Source organism: Drosophila arizonae, chromosome X (assembly GCF_054131065.1).
Source record: "Drosophila arizonae isolate 15081-1271.41 chromosome X, UAZ_ARI_1.0, whole genome shotgun sequence".
Taxonomy (NCBI): domain Eukaryota; kingdom Metazoa; phylum Arthropoda; class Insecta; order Diptera; family Drosophilidae; genus Drosophila; species Drosophila arizonae.
This window is the reverse complement of record NC_142927.1, coordinates 35,038,265-35,056,353: the sequence shown is the minus strand read 5'-3', so window position 1 is coordinate 35,056,353 and position 18,089 is coordinate 35,038,265. Positions and strand designations below refer to the sequence as shown.

Sequence of the window (18,089 nt, the reverse complement as noted above, 5' to 3'; positions counted from 1 at the left end):
TCCCGCAATTCCCAAATATATCCTGCAATTGGTCTTCGGAAACAGCCAGATTTGACGGGAAAAAAGCTAAATTGGCAGCAGTGCAATAAACAACCATTTTGAGTCATATGTATAATCTTGGCATTAGCATAGAGGTCCCACAGTCCAGTCTGTTGACTGTAACAGTAGAGTAAGGCAAACTGTCAAGCGCGATGGCTGCTCTCTTTTTGTTTAAGGGAGAATTAATAAAAATTGTGCTGGAACTCTTGGTTTTAATCGATGGACTAACGTTTCGGCATAGTACCTGATCACTTTACAACAAAATTTGTGTGAACATAAGGGTTTTACTACTGAAAAATGCAAAACAGTGACTCAAAGAACACGTATAATTTGTTTAAAAAGTGGATAATATGGCAAGGACTTAAGTCCATGAAATGTCCTGAATACTCTTTAGACATGAATATTATTGAAAATATATGGAGTCATGTGAAATCGCAGCTTGCGAATTATGGGTGGCTCCAAGTGAAATGAAAGAGCCGTGGGAGAGGAATAAGGACATTTGGTGCGTGATCCTTCCTAAAATGGTGCGAGGGTAGACAAAATTGATGGCAAATGGTATTAATGAACTAAAATAATCAAAAGGGTCATGTATTCATTATTACAAAATTATTAATAAATATAATTGTTGAAAAATGACCAGGGTGCAAAACTGTAACATTTGACTTTCTTTACACTTATATTTCGAATGATTCCAAATTTTCAGATAATATAGCCAAATATCGTATTAATAAAACAAAATTAAGATCTCAAACATCCATCAAGTAAAAGCGAAAATACAGACCGTTGAAGTTGCAACACTGAATTCGTGTTACAGTTTTGCTCGTCACTGTATATTTATTCGGCGATGCACCTGGCAGATGAGTTCGAGGAGCTGGAGAGGGACCGCGGCAACAGCCACGGCCTGGTCGGTCACGACTGATGGCCATGGACGACGCTGGAGGCGATGTGGAGTCTCGCCGCATGGAGGATGAGGCAAACCCTTCGCCTGCGCCAAGGACAGGCACAGCCGGAGCACGAACACACATCCCAAATCCGGCCAGGGCATGTCGAGTGTGTGGCCAGGAGGGGCACCGCGCTTTTACGTGCCGCAACAAGGCACTGGATTTCTGCTGGCAGTGCGTGCGCATTGGAGTGAGAACGTTTGCCTGTTGCCAGTCGGGAAACGAACAGCGGCACCCGCCATCAAGGGGCGAGTGGGAGCAGCGGCCAGGAGCTCCCAGGCGCTAGTGGGCAGTCTTCAGGACGAAGGCAGCCGGCTGACGGCGATCGTGGCCATTGGAGTCTCACAGCAGAAGGCCACGATTGACACGGGAGCCTCGAGCAGCTTCATCAGTGAGACGCTCGGAGGAGTGGGCGTGGTTCGCGCCACACGGCGGCGCATACGTTTGGCGGACGGCAGTTTCAGTCAGGTGGACTCGCAGCTGGAGACGACGATCAGTCTGGGAAATCAGCAAATCCAGAAATGTGCTAGCAGATGCTCTCTCACGGCAGCTTCTGGAGAAAGAGGCGAGCCGCTTGGTCGCTAGTAAGGAGACGCCAGCTGGGACAGGATGTCGTTGGCTCACCAAGCTGCGCCAGGGTCTGCGCAAGGCACCACAAAAGTGGCCAGACTATCGCGATGAGTCTGGAAACTTATAATGGCACAGTCCGCATCAAGCCGGCCACAGAAGTGTGGCGGCGTGGAAGCTGTGTGTGCCAACTCGAGTGGCCGCACGATCTACTGGCCCGGTGTGTATCGAGATGCGCGGGCATACGTGCAGCGTTGCAAGCGGTGTCAGAACTGCATAACTAGTCAGCCGCCTGCAGCAGGGCAGAGGTTGAATCAAGTGCGTCGGAACCTGGAGAGAGCTGGACAAGATCAGGCGCAGCACTACAATCTACGGAGGCGGCAGTGGAAGCCGGCCGTAGGTGACAAGGTGTGGGCAAAGGAACGCCACTTGTCTAATGCCGCTGAGGGATTTGCAGCAAAACTGGCAGCACGCTATGGAGGCCCATATATAGTGTCCAGTTTTGTGTCGCCAGTCATCTGCAGGATCAGGTTGGAGGCGGAGAAGCGGACCAAGACGGCGCATGTGGCGGATCTCAAGCCGTGGAGAGGAGACACGGGTGTGCAATAGAGCTGTTTTGTTTTTTTTTTTTTTTCTAAAAAAAAAAGAGGGGAGTGAATGCACAGCGAAGTGTATTGCTTCTCATTTAGAAAAAAAGAAGAAGAAACAAGTAAGAAAGCTCTAGTCGAGACTACTCGACTACGAGATCCCCTGAACCCTTGGAGTAATAGCTATTTCAATAATTTTTCGCGTCTTTCAGCTTACACAAGAAACACGCGCGCACACACACACACACACACGCACGCACACACACGCATACATACACACAGGCATACATACACACACATACATACACACACACACACACACACATACACAAACATTTACATTCATATACACACAGAAGCATAAACACGCATGAGCGGCAGTGAGCGCTTACTATGAGAACTTAATTGCTTAATAACTTTTTTTGTGGACGTACGATCTTCATACAACTTTCAGATTATGATTATAACATGGATATGCATGTAATTGCCAAAGCACAAGTCTCTAGTGAGGGTGAGGGGGTGAATTTAAGGGTGGGGGTATATTTTAACAAAAATTGTATAAATTGCATATAAGCATGTATTAAAAATTTGGAGACTCTAGCAATAAAGGTATAGAAGATATAATTTTATAACTGGTTTTCGATAAGGTTTTTTATCGATAGAAAAAGATCGGGATGAGTTATCGATTTTTAATGATAAACTTGATATGCGCGCTGTAATTATGGACATTTTAAATTTATTATTAAAAAATTTGAAGTCTCTAGCTCTTATATCTTCTGCAATCGACGCGTTCAAACATACGCACAGACGGACAGACAGACAGACGGACAGGGCCAAATCAACTCAGCTCCTTGCCCTGATCAAGAATATATATACTTTGTGGGGTCTGCCACGCCTCCTTCTGCCTGTTACATACATTTCAACAAAACCATTAAACCCTGATTTCCCATTGAAAATGGGTTCAGGGCATAAAAAGACGGCAAAAATTTTGCTTAAAAGTGCATAATTTCGGCTGCGAAACGTATCTGTGGCTGGAAAACTACAGCTGCCACCAGGAATTTTACGGTATGTGGGTGCGGAACAAAAATTTGTTTGAACTGCACGCGCACGACAGCAAGCAGTGTACAGTACTGCGCCGAAAAGCTTAGCTGCAGTGCATGCGCAATGCACAATGCACAGATACAACAACAAAGCAGTGCATGCGCAAGCAGCACTCATATACGGTACACGCGCAACAACAACGCGCGCAGCTGAAATTATGTATTTGTTCTAGCGAAAGCAAAAGCGGAAAAACAACAAGCCGCACGCATTCCAGGCGAAAAAATTTCTGCACATACACACAGCGAAGCGATGGAAGTGTGGGAAAAACGGTATCTGGGCTATACCGTAAACTGTCTGGAATTCAGCCATAAGGCAGGGAAAGCTAGAGTGGGCAAGAACAGAGGACACAGGACCCGTTATATGCTGCCGACTTCGCAGACGGCGACGCGGCAGCAGAGGGTATAAATGGGCATGTTGGCATCGGGCCGGTCTTCTTGTGATGAGTTACCAGAGTGGGCCGACGACGCTCGAGTGCAGTGAGTCGAGTAAAGTGCTCCAAGTGAAGACGAGGAGCATGCATGCATATTTTTGGGTTGCCCATTGGGAGATTGGTTCACCATCGATGCCTGCCACGCGACGATTACAACCGGTTGTCTGTGCTGGGGCGTAGGCGCGTTTTGTTAGCCGATCCTCGCGCACTGGCCAGCGATTTTGCTGGAGCTGTGCGCGAATGAGGAGTGAGCCGCAAAATAGCAGCCGTCGTCAAAGCTCGGCACCGGTGGCAGTTGCGAACGACATCGATGTGGCCAGCTCCCAACAGCAATCCTAGAATGTGTCTGCAGTGCCGCAATGGAGACATAGCAGCATCCAGGAGGGCAGCTGCTAACATGGACGACGAAGGAGTTGGTGTAGCAGGTGGCCGCCGCACGAGTGCCAAAGCCACCGGGGACTGCAAAGCGCCTGGCGTGGGCAGAGGCAGCGGCGGCAAACCATATACGTGGGGCATGCAGTCGGGCATGTGGCTGCTTGCTGGAAGAGTGTGGTTGCAGACGCCTGCCACGCGACTGGCTCCACCGGCTACAGGTCTTTGGGCGTCGGAAAAGCTTGGCAACCGAATCCTCGCGCACTGGCCAGCGACTTTGCTGGAGCTGTGCGCGAAAGAGTGTAGATCTCCGGCTCTAAGGACCAAAATGTTGTAGTGGTAGCAGCAATCCTGTTAATGGGATCTGGCATTAACAATGGCGATCCAATCCGATGCATCGGGTCGATGATAACTGCTGCTTCCTCCTCAGTTTCCTCTACGATTCTCTGAAGCAGATCCAGATTTGTTGTTGAAGTTTTACAATTATCTGACGTTTTGTTGTTGAACATGAGGAATTCACAGCAATGTTCCATCCTGAACAATGATTGTTTGTGATAACATATGTGCTCACTTGCTTGAAGAGGATGACAATGTCTGTGTTGGAGTGGTGGCGTCGCCGATAAGTAAAAAAAACCGGGTGGTAATTTCCTTGTCTTTATTTGTAGGATGGTAGCTGTTCAGCTAGTATAATGGTGTTAAATATATGTATGTATGCCAGGATAGGCAAGTGACAAGTAGTCGCGAGACGAAGTACTCAGCGGGCGCTAAGTACCGCGAACCAGTAGGAGAACTGGGTTATGTTATTAACAGAATACTGTTAATTGTTAATTAACATTGTGTGGTGCGAGAGGAGCAATTCTTGTTAATGAGATCTGACATTAACATACTCCCCCCCCTTGCAAGGATTGCAAATTAGGACGTCGCGTTGGAAGCTGGAGACCCTTTGGTGTGCGGATCAAGACCGTCAGCGGAGCAGTGACCGCCTTTTGAGAGTCGAGGCGGAGTGACGTGCTGATCCCTGGAGATGCAGGAGCGTGTGGTGATCCTGGCCACACGTTATGCGGAACTGGGGACGAAGGGATGTTACCAGCCAGATTTGGAACGACGAGAGCAGAAGCTTTGATTCGCAGTCTCGGCTTCAACGGAGAACCAATATCAAAGTTGCATAGCTTGTGTGCCTCAGCTGTCATTGCTTGATGCAGGCCGGATACCTGAGTATGCACGGATTTGAAGGGCAACTTGATATTATGGAACAGTCGCTCAGAAATGAAAGTCGCTTCGGACCCTGAGTCGACTAAAGCACGGGCGGGATAGGTTGCGCCGAAATGGCATATATTAATCACCGCCGTGCCGAGGAGGACACCTCGCGTGTTGGCAGCCAGATACGTTTGGACGTTGGACATAACTGGAGCACGAGTCGGAGCTATAGCTGTTGCGGAGGCGGCAGCGGTCCGAAGAGTATTGTCCCTATGAAGTAGGGTATTATGTCGACCATTGCACGTGAAACAGTTGTGAGTACTGGTACACTCTCGTAACTGGTGACCTTTAGCGAAACAGTTTAGACAAAGCATCTTCGATTTTATGTAAGTTTCTCGTTCATGAATGGATAGTTGGAGAAACTGATGGCAGAATCGGATTGGATGATTCTCTCTTGAACACAGATCGCACCTTGTGTCGATTGTGTCCACTTGCGTTCTGAACGAGTTCAGTCGTTCGAGAAGGGCAGGGTTCGCAGATCTCGGAATTGAGTTCGGAACTTTTGGAACAGAACGGTCACCTTCCATAGCTTCAAGAGCACGAGCGCGCTCGCTAAGGAAGTGACTGACGTCCTGCCAGGCTGGGATTTCTGTTTTTCGTGTCAATGAATGCTCCCAGAGAGATCGAGTTTGTTCCGGCAAATTTGAAGTGCACAGGAACACAAGAATGCAATCCCAACTTTCAGTGGATATCTGAGCATGCTCGATTGCCGTGACACATCTGTGCATAGTGCTATGCAACTCTCTGAGAGCCGCGCCTGATTCCTTGGTGATCTTGGAAAGGTTGAGAAGAGTTTTAAGCTGGCTGTTGACTAACAGCCGCTTATTCTCAAACCGATCACACAAAGAGACCCAAGCCGATGCAAAGCCGTCGTTTGTGAGAGGATACTCTGCGACTAGTGCGTTTGCATCGCTTTTCCACCGGAGTTAAACACGGATTGTTTATGTAGATCGCAGTAAAAAGATCGCGGAATGTTGGCCAGCGCAAGTAGTCCGTGGAATACTTCCATGTCAACGGGTGGAAGGCGACAGCTTTCAGACGTGGCGAAAGGAGCGGACATAGGAGCGAGCGGTGTACTCGATGCCGAAAGTGCGTCGATCTGTACACCCAGATGGGTCGTACACCGCTCGTAGACAGTGTAGCAGTTGTCGAATTTGGCCTCCGTGGCTTCAACTTCGCCACTGCTCGCCCCTTGGCTCAATGCTCTGGCACAGACCTTATATTGCTGCTCAGCATCATCCCACAATGCCTTGACCCGATCTCGACGGATCTCGAAGGCCCGGAGCTGAGCCGCCTGGGCGGCATTAGAGTCTCCGGGACCGTCAATGCGCGACTCAAACTTGATGAGCCTATCCGCAGCCGAGATGAAGTCAGACAACGACATTTTAGACGGACTTGCGGGCTTTATACTGGATCGGGTGACGACCGGACTACTTGAAAGTGCTGCTTGTCTGCGGTTTCCCGGACGGAATGGGTGATGCAGAGGCACTGCGCTTGATCAGACGCGAAACTGGTACACTAAGTTGCGCTCGACCCGAACGATCAGACATGGATGCTAACTAGAAGTTAGCTGCTGGAAATTTCTGATATGGGGACAGAAATTCACTCAAAGAGCAAAGTAATTCAGTTGACAAGAGAAAGAAAGTTGTCAACTGAACGTAGAGCAAATTGGAAAAGAATTGTTGCCTTGTTAAGCAAGTAAAGCGAAAACAAAGAAGAAGAGGCAAAAAAGTTTTATTTATTTAATTAGGATAAATTAAATAGCCAAATTCTTAATTTGAAATTCGACTTTGTAATTAATTATTGTAATTAGGATAAATTTAATAATTAAAAGGGTGGCTTTATATTTTGCTTTACAATGGCTCTTTTAAATACGATAAATACTGATCGTGACACAACTATCGTCAGAAATTGTGGCGGCCGGTGATAGTTATTGAAAATGTTATCGATACTAGTGACGATCTCAGCTGCTTGGACACAAAACAAAACAACCAATTTAACAATTTAAGTTTATTATTTTGTAAATGTGTCGTGTATATGTATGTGGAAGTTGCAATTGTGCACCTACATATATGTTAATTGTGTTGCTGGGCTATTTGTACGCCATATGTTGTCATATGTGCATACATGGATGTGTATGTATGTATGAGCGTATGTTCGTACAAACAGAAGAAAGCGGACAAACAATTAGCAAATAGATAAATAAAACAAGTAGAAATAATTATGCTTGGAGGATTAATTATTAAATTGCAAAATAAAACTATTAAAAATAACAAAGGATATTGTGTTTTATTTAATAGTTAAGCGAGGAGCATGTATATATGTATGTATACATATATACATACATATGTCTCTGCAGCCGGCGTCTAGTTATGTACTATATGAGTACATATGTATGTGCGGATGGATGAAAAGGCAGAATATGGAAATAAATTTATTAAACGAGCAACAAAGGATATTGTTCTTTTCGTGTTAATAAATACTAATCGGATTTAAACACAGCTTAATACATATGTATCTCTATATATATAAGAATATATACATATATGTAGGCATGTAGTCGAAATATTGCTAATTTAGTACATACATATGTACATATATACAAGAGAAGGCGGATGAGAGGTGCCAGTGTATTTATGCATATATATATGTATGTACTACTCTAGACAAGAATGGGGTACTTATCTCGACGGCCGATGGAATGCTGGTGTGAAGGTGGATGAATACTCCGGCTCGAAGGACCAAATGTTGGAGTGGTGGCGTCGCCGATAAGTAAAAAGACCGGGTGGTAATTTCCTCGTCTTTATTTGTAGGATGGTAGCTGTTCCGCTCGTATAATGGTGTTAAATATATGTATGTATGCCAGGATAGGCAAGTGACAAGTAGTCGCGAGACGAAGTACTCAGCGGGCGCTAAGTACCGCCACTGACCAGAGAACACATAGACTAGACATGTAGAACAAATTTTTCTACAGCAGAAAATGTTAAGTTGGTCGACCACTTTACTTCGTATTTGCTCGGCTCGGTCGCTGGAGGTTCGAGCAGTGAAAATATTGCACGGCAAAGTCAGTGCGCTGCAAGCGCTCAACCGAAATGGTGCTATTCTTATATGAAGCACGACTATGCGCTTTTGTTCTACTCTCTCTCTCTCTCTATCTCTCTCTATGGTCGCTCAAATCACCGAACTCAGCAGCGCACAAAAATTGAAATTTGTTGGCGACGTGTAAGGTAGTAAATTTAAATGCTGGGGTAGACTCAGTCTACCCAGGGTGTTCTCACAAGAAATTTATTTTATGTAATAGTGAGACACCAGGGGGGGGGGGGGGGAATATCTAACGTTATTGGCCGGGAAATGGGAGAGGGGGGGGAAATCAAATATGGGGATCGCCACTCACGTGTACCTTTTCTTCTCCAGCGCCTTTGCTCCAGTTGCCGTTTATTCCAATGAAAGTCGTCTATCTCTTTCCGTATTTCTTTCTTCTTTTATTCAAAATGTCACTTAACCTAGCCGCGTTTCACAAGATTCCACTACGCGCTTAAATTTAAAAGACTAACACCCTTTTCTTCGCGGTCCATCCTTCCTTCTCGCTACTCAATCCCGACTCGACTAACTAACTCTCTCTTTTCTTGCGCTCGCCCAAAGCGCTCGGCGTCGGCGACGCAACTCTCCGCTCACAACTCTCCACGCAGGGTTGCGCCGCCGATCGCCGATAAATCGTCAGCGTCAATTCAAATGTCAAAATTATATCATATACTAATTTTTACTTAATTATCACTAACTTAATTCCTAACTGCTACAGCTAAATCTTACCGACTACAAAACTAACCCTAATTAAACCTACTTAATTTACTAACTTAACTCTAAATCTTAATGACTACAAAATAAACTAACTATTTCATAAATTCCGATAACAATTCAATAACAACAAACGTTTCTTCGATTCCAATAAAAATAAACATTTCTTCATTTCAACCCAAAAATAAACATTTCTTCATTCTCTTAATTCCAATTCGTAAATCAACATCTCCTCTCTCTTTCATAAAAAATAAACATTCTTCATTTCAAATAATCGTGAGGCGGTAACTGGGGCGCCGCCTCACACCCCCCCCCCCCCCCTTACTTAATCAAGGAGACGACCACGGCTCCTGTGGCCGCCACCGTGACATTGTAGACTCCGGCGTCCGACGTCACTTTGAAGCGCGTGCGGCGATGTCGGCGACTGCAAACCTCCGCTTCCCTCCTCACCAGCTCTACTACTTCTTCGGCTAGAACCGTGCCCTCCGGGCGCACTGTCCAGTCCCGCGGGATGGACACGAAGCCCTCTCGTCCCGCACTATCCTCTGCTCTTGACTGGAACGCCTCGTCTGCTTGCCATCCCTCGAGGACATCATCTAGCTCCCTCCGATGGCTCGACCCCGCCAGACGGGGATCATCTAGTTTCCGCCATTTTGGCCGCGGCTCGGCGTCGCTTGCTGGTCGTCTCCGTTGGTCTCCTCCTCCTCAGTGTAGAAAGGCTTAAGCTGGGAAAGGTTGGCCACCCTCTTCCTTCGTTCGCCCGCTCGAGCGAGTCGCACCACGTTGGGGGAGATAAAGTGGACGACCCTGTAGGGGCCCTCGAACTTGGGGCCAATTTCGCCGCGAAGCCCTCCGCTGCGCTGGACAGCTGGTGCTGCCGCAGCAGAAACATCGACCCTAGCGCGGGTCTCCACTCTCGTCGGCGCAGGTTGTAATACCTGCCTTGGTCCTTCGACGCCTTTTGCAAATTATTACGGGCCACTTCGAAGATTTCTTTCATCGTCTCTTTCTTTGTCTCTAAGTCGACTTCCCTCGTTGCCGACCCGGGAGTGACCTCGTCGTAAAGGGTAGACGGGAGGCGAGGCTCTCTACCCATCATCAGGAACGCAGGCGTGAATCCAGTAGAATCCGCGACACTAGAGTTGATCGCTAACGATATCTCTGGTAGCAGCACATCCCACGAACTCTGATGTCCCTCGATGTACTGGGCTATCATCGTTTTTACGGTGCGATTGGTCCTCTCGGTCGGATTTTCTTGCGGGGAGTACGGGGCAGTGAACTGTAGCCGCACCCCCAAGGACTCCATGTATGACCGAAATCCCTTACTCGCAAACTGCGCGCCGTTGTCACAGACGAACATCTTGGGGACTCCGAATCGAGCCAAAATGCGCTCCCTGAAAGCCGCTTGCAGCAACGCCGCGGTTGCCCTCTTCAACGGCACCAGCTCCACCCATTTGGCGAACGCATCATGGAACTCAAGCAACATTGTGTTCCCGCGCTTCGATTGAGGCATGGGACCTACGAAATCCGCGCACAGAATCGACATGGGCTCCGCTACTTGCCTGGTCAGCATCTGACCCGCTGGTTTGCGTTGCTCGCTCTTAAACTTTTGGCACTCCTCGCATCGCTTCACATATAGAGCCGCTTCCCGGAACATCCCCGGCCAGTAGTATCTTTGCGCCAGCCTCATGACCGTCTTCCTCACGCCTTGATGCCCCGCTGTGGGAGCGTCATGGCATTCTTGCAGCACTCTTTTCCGCTGGTGGGTTGGGACACACAATTTCCAGGGAATGTAGTCTTCGTCGTCCACCCGGTGGCCAAGATTACGGTACAGCTGCCCGTTCTCCTCAACGTAATCTTTGAACTTCTCTGGATCCTCCTTGATCCTCCCACGCATCCTCGCTAACCACTTGCAAGGGGGATTGGTCTCCATCATTCGCTGGCAGCTTTCCACAGGTTGGCGAGAGAGTGCGTCGGCCACCACATTTAGTTTCCCTCGTCGATAGCGGATGTCGAATTGGAACTGCTGCAGCTCCAGTGCCCACCTCGCGATTCTCCCTGTGGGGCTCTCTATTGAATTAAGCCACTTCAATGCCAAGTGATCTGTAACTACCTCAAATCGATAGCCTTCAAGGTAGCAACGCATTTTCCTGATAGCCCAGACAATTGCTAGGCACTCCTTTTCTGTAGCTGAATAATTGAGCTCCGCTTTCAACATCTTCCGACTAGCGTACGCAATCACCTTTTCCTCGCCTTCGACCTCTTGTGTGAGCACTGCGCCCAAGCCGTAGTCGCTGGCATCCGTCTGTAGTACGAACCTCGCTGAGAAATCGGGACACGCCAACACTGGCGTGGTCGTGAGGCTCTCTTTGAGTTGCTTCAATGACTCCTCTTGCTCGTCGCTCCATTCCCATTTGTGGCCTTTCTTAAGGAGTCTCGCCATTGGTTCCACCATCGACGCAAAGTTTGGCACGAATCGCCTGTACCACGATGCCATTCCCAAACACTGCCGCAGTTCTTTGAGAGTCGATGGTGTCGGGAAGCGGCGGATCGCCTCGACCTTTGCGGGATCTGTGCGTATCCCTTCTTCGCTGATGACATGCCCGAGATAGACCAACCTTTTCCTGAAGAAGCTGCATTTTTTCCGGTTTACTCGAAGGTTGGCTTTCCTCAATCGGCGGAAAACTTCCCTCAAGTTCTCCACATGCTGCGCTTTCGTGGCGCCGATCACCACAATGTCGTCTAAGTATGCAAAAGCATGCGGCTCCATGTCCGGTCCTATTACTGTGTCCAACGCCCTTTGGAACGTAGCGCCTGCTGAATGTTAACCAAATGGCATCACCCGCCATTGGAATAACCCTCTCCCCGGGACCGTGAACGCCATGCATTCTCTACTATCTGCTGCCATGGGGATTTGCCAATATCCACTCTTCAAATCCAGGGTGGATATGTATCGTGCATGTCTCAGCCTCTCGAGAATGTGATTGATACGTGGAACGGGATAGGCGTCTGGGATTGAGTGTGCATTCAGCTGCCTATAGTCCACACACATGCGCCAATCTCCGGTCTTCTTCTTTACCAGAACGATAGGAGCGCTATGCGGGCTCCGCGACGGCTCGATGGCTCCCGCTCTAATCAATTCGTCTGCCTGTTCGTCAATTACCTTCCTCATAGCCGGATTCTTGGGATAATATCTTTGCTTAAGAGGCTTATCATCCCGCATCCTTATGCTATGCTCGGCGATATTTGAAACTCCGTCGAGCCCCTCGAAAAGCGCCAGCTCCGCTTCCAGGAACTCCTTCAGCTCGTCCTCCAGGTCCTCTGGCCACCCCGTGTCGTCGGGGGAGGGCTCTGTATTCTCCTCATCCTCTTCTTGGTATATTGGACGCTGCGGTGACTGACTACTCCGAATTTCGTCGACATCCTCCGCCTCCAATCCCACCAACCTAACTTCTGGGGGACGCTCCTCTAGTCCTTCCTCCAAATCCTTTGCCCTCGCTAGCTGGGGACACCTCCCGGGTTCTCTTTTCGGGATCTCGCGCCATCTCTTGATCGGCCGGGCCGGTGGTCCGCCGCCCTGCGACGTGCCCTGCCCATCGATCGGCAATCCTTCGCCCGTTGACGCCGCGCCCCCTTTCTGCGTCGGGGACCAACACGGTGCCCCGGGGCCCCTCTTCCGTTCCTTTTCGCGAATCCTCGATCGAGCAAGCGACTGTGGCCCTCCAGACTGGTCGCTCTCTTTCGATTCATGCGGTCCGCTTCTCAGGGACGTCTCTTCGTCCGGCTCCTCCTTCATCCTCATGGTAAGCGCTGCGTTGCCACAACACAATGTGGTGTCCATAGCGCACAAGAAGTCCATCCCCAGGTTAAGGTGGTCCAGCATCGCCGGCATGACGAGCAATGTCATCTTTGCAACCTTTCCTGCGAGACTCACCTCCACACTTATCCTCTTCGTTATCTCCAGCGTGGATCCATCAGCCAATCTAATCCGGGACTGCATCTCCTGGATCTCGCCTCGGATCGCCTGCCTGCGCACACAGTCTTCGCTTATGCAACTGCGTGTGGCCCCGGTGTCGATTGTGGCCGTCATCGCTCGACCCCTAATCACCACCGCCGCGACGATCCTCCCCTCCTCCACCGAAAGTGGATTCTTCACCTCATCTTTGCTATCTAAGCGGCGCCGCCCCGCTCCAGCGGGGGGCGCCCCATTCCGTTTCCCGCGTCGTCGCGCTCGCAGCATTCCCGCGTGCTTTTACCTTTCTTTCCACATCGCTGGCAGGATGGTGCTTGCCCGCTTTGGCATTCGCGTGCGAAATGACCTACTTGCCCGCAGCGATAGCAAGTTCGTCGTGTCGCCGTTCCAGACTCGCCCTCCTGCACCATCATCCGGTGGACAGCCTCTTGGGATACCGCCGTGGGCGCCATCGCTGCTCCTGGTGCTTGACCTCTGACTTGGGATCCCGGCGTCTGTGTGCGGAAAGGGTTGCGTGGTCGATTTTCCGCCGGCTTCGACCATGCTGTCTTCGTCCTATCTGCCACAGCCTCTCTGCCTTGTTCCCTCCTCTGACCTTGGACATTCTCAAACTCGGCTGCCATCTGCGTGAGTTGTGTCAGCGTGACAAAATCATGACGCCTCACGTACAACCGATAGTCCGGGGCCGCGTTCTCATATGCTCGATACAGTTCCTGCGCCGCGCTATATCGTGCCTGCCGCATCAACAACCTAAGCTCGATTAGGTAGTCCTTAAAACTTTCTCCTTCTCTCTGATGACGCGACCTTATTTGATCCTCCAGGCGTTCGAAGTACTGCGGGGGGAGGAAGAAATCCAAGAATTCCCTCCTGAAATCGGCCCACGAAGAATCTCTCAACCCGCTGGTCAAGAACCACTTCGCCGCCTTATCCGCGAATACCTCGCTCATCGCTCGTGGCATCTGATCTAACTCGATGCCGTAGGTGATCGCCCTCTCTTCCACGATCTCCACGAAGCCCAACGGGTCCGTTCGGCCATCATAGCGCATGCCCCATTTACGAACCTGTTCGGCGACCCCCCAGGGTGGGGACCTCTCTAACGGGATCGTAGGCGCGGGGACTTGTCGGCCAGTCTTCAGAATTGTCGCTACCGCCTCGTCTTCTCCAGTGTTGCCAAACTCCTTCCGCTCCTCACGACGTCGCACCGCCGCGCTGTTCGCCATGGGTACTCTCAGTCTCAGGGACTCTGTTTGAACGGGACCTTGTTCTTGAAGCTTTCGCAAATCCGGCTCCGATTTTTGATAAGCCCGGCTGCCCATGCTTGGCGCATTGCCTCCCAGAGTGAACTCGGACCCTTTCGCGAAGCGCTTCTCGATCTCGGCCAATCTCGCTTTGGCCTCCGCCGAATAGTTGTTGCTCTGTATGAACGTAGAGAGCCTTTTCCTTAGATCCTCTACTCGGCCCTCAACATCCAGGCCGAACTCTCGCGCTATCGTGATCAGCTCCTCCTTGCACCGCTGGTAGATCCACCCGACGCTCAATCCTGGGTTATGATATTCGGCGTCCTCCATCTCGAATGCTTATTTATTCCTCTCGGTTTGTTCAGCTCTTACTACTCTACTGTTGGTTTTTTTTTTTTTTTTTTTTTTTTTTTTTTTTTTTACAATTCCGCTTGCGTTTATCGTCTTATTATTATCTTATTTCCTCTTAACCTACCCTTTGATCACTTATTCTAATTTTACTGTATTCTCTTTATTTCCTCTTATTTTATTTAATTTTATTTTATTTTCTACTTTATTTATTTATTTTTATTTTTTATTTTTTTTTACTTCATTACTTTATTTTTTTTTTTTTTACTTTACTTTATTATTATTATCATTCTCTTTATTATTATAATCTCAATTTCCCCTTTTTTTTTTTTTTTTTTAATGTTTAAGTGCCTTTACTTCATCTCCTCTTCTCATCCCCGTATTTACTTTCAGTTAGATCTTCCTCGTTCACTCGTTTCATTCCTTTTCGCTTCCTTTTTATACGCCTTTAATTCCTTTTCCCTTCGTTTAACTTGCTGTATTTCATCTTCATTCCCACACTTTCATTTTCCTTGATCGTTTCCTTTCGATACCTTTGTTTAATTTCTTCGTTGCTTCACTCCATCTTCATTATCGAATCTTGCCCTTCTTCATTTCCTACTTGTTTCATCTCTCTTCACTTTACACCTGTTACATTCTGCCTCGTTCTCTTTACCTTACCTCCCCACTTCTTGAATACTTCCCGCTTCACCCTGCTTTATTCCGATTCGCTCCGCCTTGTTTTTTTTTTTTTTATATTTTATTTTATTTTATTTTATTTTATTTTATTTTATTTTATTTTATTTTATTTTATTTTATTCGGATATGCCCTGGGTAGGGTATCACGAAATAACGCACGGGTAAGCGAACTATAATAGACGAGCTGCATAGTGGGCCCCAAGCCACCAAAACCCGGACGAATCTCGATGCAATGCGTTTTCATACCCACATGTCGCATATGCCCTACGTAGGGTACAGCGGACCCACGTAACGGACAAACGGCCAAAAGTTGACCCTCACCTCTTTCTCTCACTCGCCTATGCGCTCACATATGCGTATATGTATGCATACAGCGAATAGCGAGAGTAAAAAAAAAACGGACAAAGCGCGTATACATGTATGTACGCTATAACCTGCATACATACATATGTAACTGACAAGCGGCCAAAATTGACCCTCGCTCTTTCTCTTTCCCTCGTCGCCTATGCGCTCTCACCTACATATACATATATAGCGAGTAGCGGGAGCAACAAACGGACAAAATGCGTATATATGTATATGCACTCCAGTCTGCATGCATATATATATGTTTGCATATAACTACAGACATGCACACAAACATACATACATATATGCAAATGCGTATACTCATATATTGGCGAATAAATATGCACAAAATCGACGCGCCGAAATTCGAATTAGACGCGCAATTCGTCTCTTTACCGTTACCAGTATACTCTACTTTTTCTTTTCTCACTTGCAAGATACACTCGACTTGCCACTCAGAGAAGATATTCACATGTCAAAATCAACCACTACTTGCACATATAACAATATTCTCGGGTATTTACTCGCACATACATACCCATATACCATTACACTCCGTCATGCATATACGCTTATATGCACCCCATATATATATTTACTTCAATATACCATATATATTAATTCCGACATATAATATATTTAATCAACTACCACCAAAATCAGACATATAAGCAATGAGTAAATACGTGATGAAATGTAAGCAGCCAAACGGATATACCTCACAGCGATCGCGCTGTCCAGGGCATAAAGATTCAAAAGCGACGAGAGAAGAAAACCAACGGTAAAACGATTATGGCGCCGAAAAGTACAGCTTGCGCCAAAATCGTTAAACACCCACGCACATATATATATACACACATAAATTTTCTACTCTTCTCGATCAAGATTTTTAAGGTTTTATATATCAAAATATAGCACTTTTATATATTTATTATAATTTCCGCCGTTTCCCCTCGGCCATACGATACACCGCGCACCTCCCTGTGTCCCTGCTCGGGCGCCACTTGTAAGGTAGTAAATTTAAATGCTGGGGTAGACTCAGTCTACCCAGGGTGTTCTCACAAGAAATTTATTTTATGTAATAGTGAGACACCAGGGGGGGGGGGGGGAATATCTAACGTTATTGGCCGGGAAATGGGAGAGGGGGGGGAAATCAAATATGGGGATCGCCACTCACGTGTACCTTTTCTTCTCCAGCGCCTTTGCTCCAGTTGCCGTTTATTCCAATGAAAGTCGTCTATCTCTTTCCGTATTTCTTTCTTCTTTTATTCAAAATGTCACTTAACCTAGCCGCGTTTCACAAGATTCCACTACGCGCTTAAATTTAAAAGACTCTAACACCCTTTTCTTCGCGGTCCATCCTTCCTTCTCGCTACTCAATCCCGACTCGACTAACTAACTCTCTCTTTTCTTGCGCTCGCCCAAAGCGCTCGGCGTCGGCGACGCAACTCTCCGCTCACAACTCTCCACGCAGGGTTGCGCCGCCGATCGCCGATAAATCGTCAGCGTCAATTCAAATGTCAAAATTATATCAAATACTAATTTTTACTTAATTATCACTAACTTAATTCCTAACTGCTACAGCTAAATCTTACCGACTACAAAACTAACCCTAATTAAACCTACTTAATTTACTAACTTAACTCTAAATCTTAATGACTACAAAATAAACTAACTATTTCATAAATTCCGATAACAATTCAATAACAACAAACGTTTCTTCGATTCCAATAAAAATAAACATTTCTTCATTTCAACCCAAAAATAAACATTTCTTCATTCTCTTAATTCCAATTCGTAAATCAACATCTCCTCTCTCTTTCATAAAAAATAAACATTCTTCATTTCAAATAATCGTGAGGCGGTAACTGGGGCGCCGCCTCACAACGATCCCAGCTCTTTCCTTTTGAGTGAAGGGTATACAGAAATCATAAAAGCGTTTGTCACGCTCATGCAAACAAAATGTAAGCGTTTCGATGGTTATTCGTGGGAAGGGTAGGAAAGCGTTGATACGCATAAAGAATATGATTTCGCGACGGGCAAGCATACACACACTTGCAGTCTCTGGAAACATGTGTGAGCATTTGTGGCCTGTGTGCGTAACTCTTGCTGCCTGAGCAAATTGTAATGCCAAAAATTTACCGTTGATTGGCCTTTGAGGGAGCACATACATTTGCATACATTTGTGTATGTATGTATGAGATGGAATAATAATTGTCTGGCGATTCAGTAGTTTGTCAATTTTGTATTGTTTGAATTGTAGAGTGACTGCCAAATGAGCCTTTATGACTTAATCAGTAATTTTGGCAGTAAAGATCATTGTGCCACTGGTTGGTTGGTGTTACGGATATCCACTTCACGCAAATGTATATGTACATATTTACGTACATTTATATACTAATTTATCTAATCATA

At 47.3% G+C, this 18,089-nt stretch overlaps 1 protein-coding gene across 1 annotated transcript; it reads right to left on the bottom strand.

Annotated features, from left to right (window-relative positions):
- Positions 1 to 820: 820 nt before the first annotated feature.
- Positions 821 to 17,639, bottom strand: LOC149268263 (uncharacterized). The gene has a single exon (XM_089473303.1). The coding sequence runs from the start codon at positions 13,327 to 13,329 to the stop codon at positions 11,914 to 11,916; it is 1,416 nt and encodes a 471-aa protein (XP_089329429.1). The 5' UTR covers positions 13,330 to 17,639; the 3' UTR covers positions 821 to 11,913.
- Between the last annotated feature and the right edge of the window lie 450 nt (positions 17,640 to 18,089).

Excerpts from the sequence above, each read along its gene's own strand:
- LOC149268263 (XM_089473303.1), bottom strand. The coding sequence starts at position 13,329 with ATGCTGCGAGCGCGACGACGCGGGAAACGGAATGGGGCGCCCCCCGCT.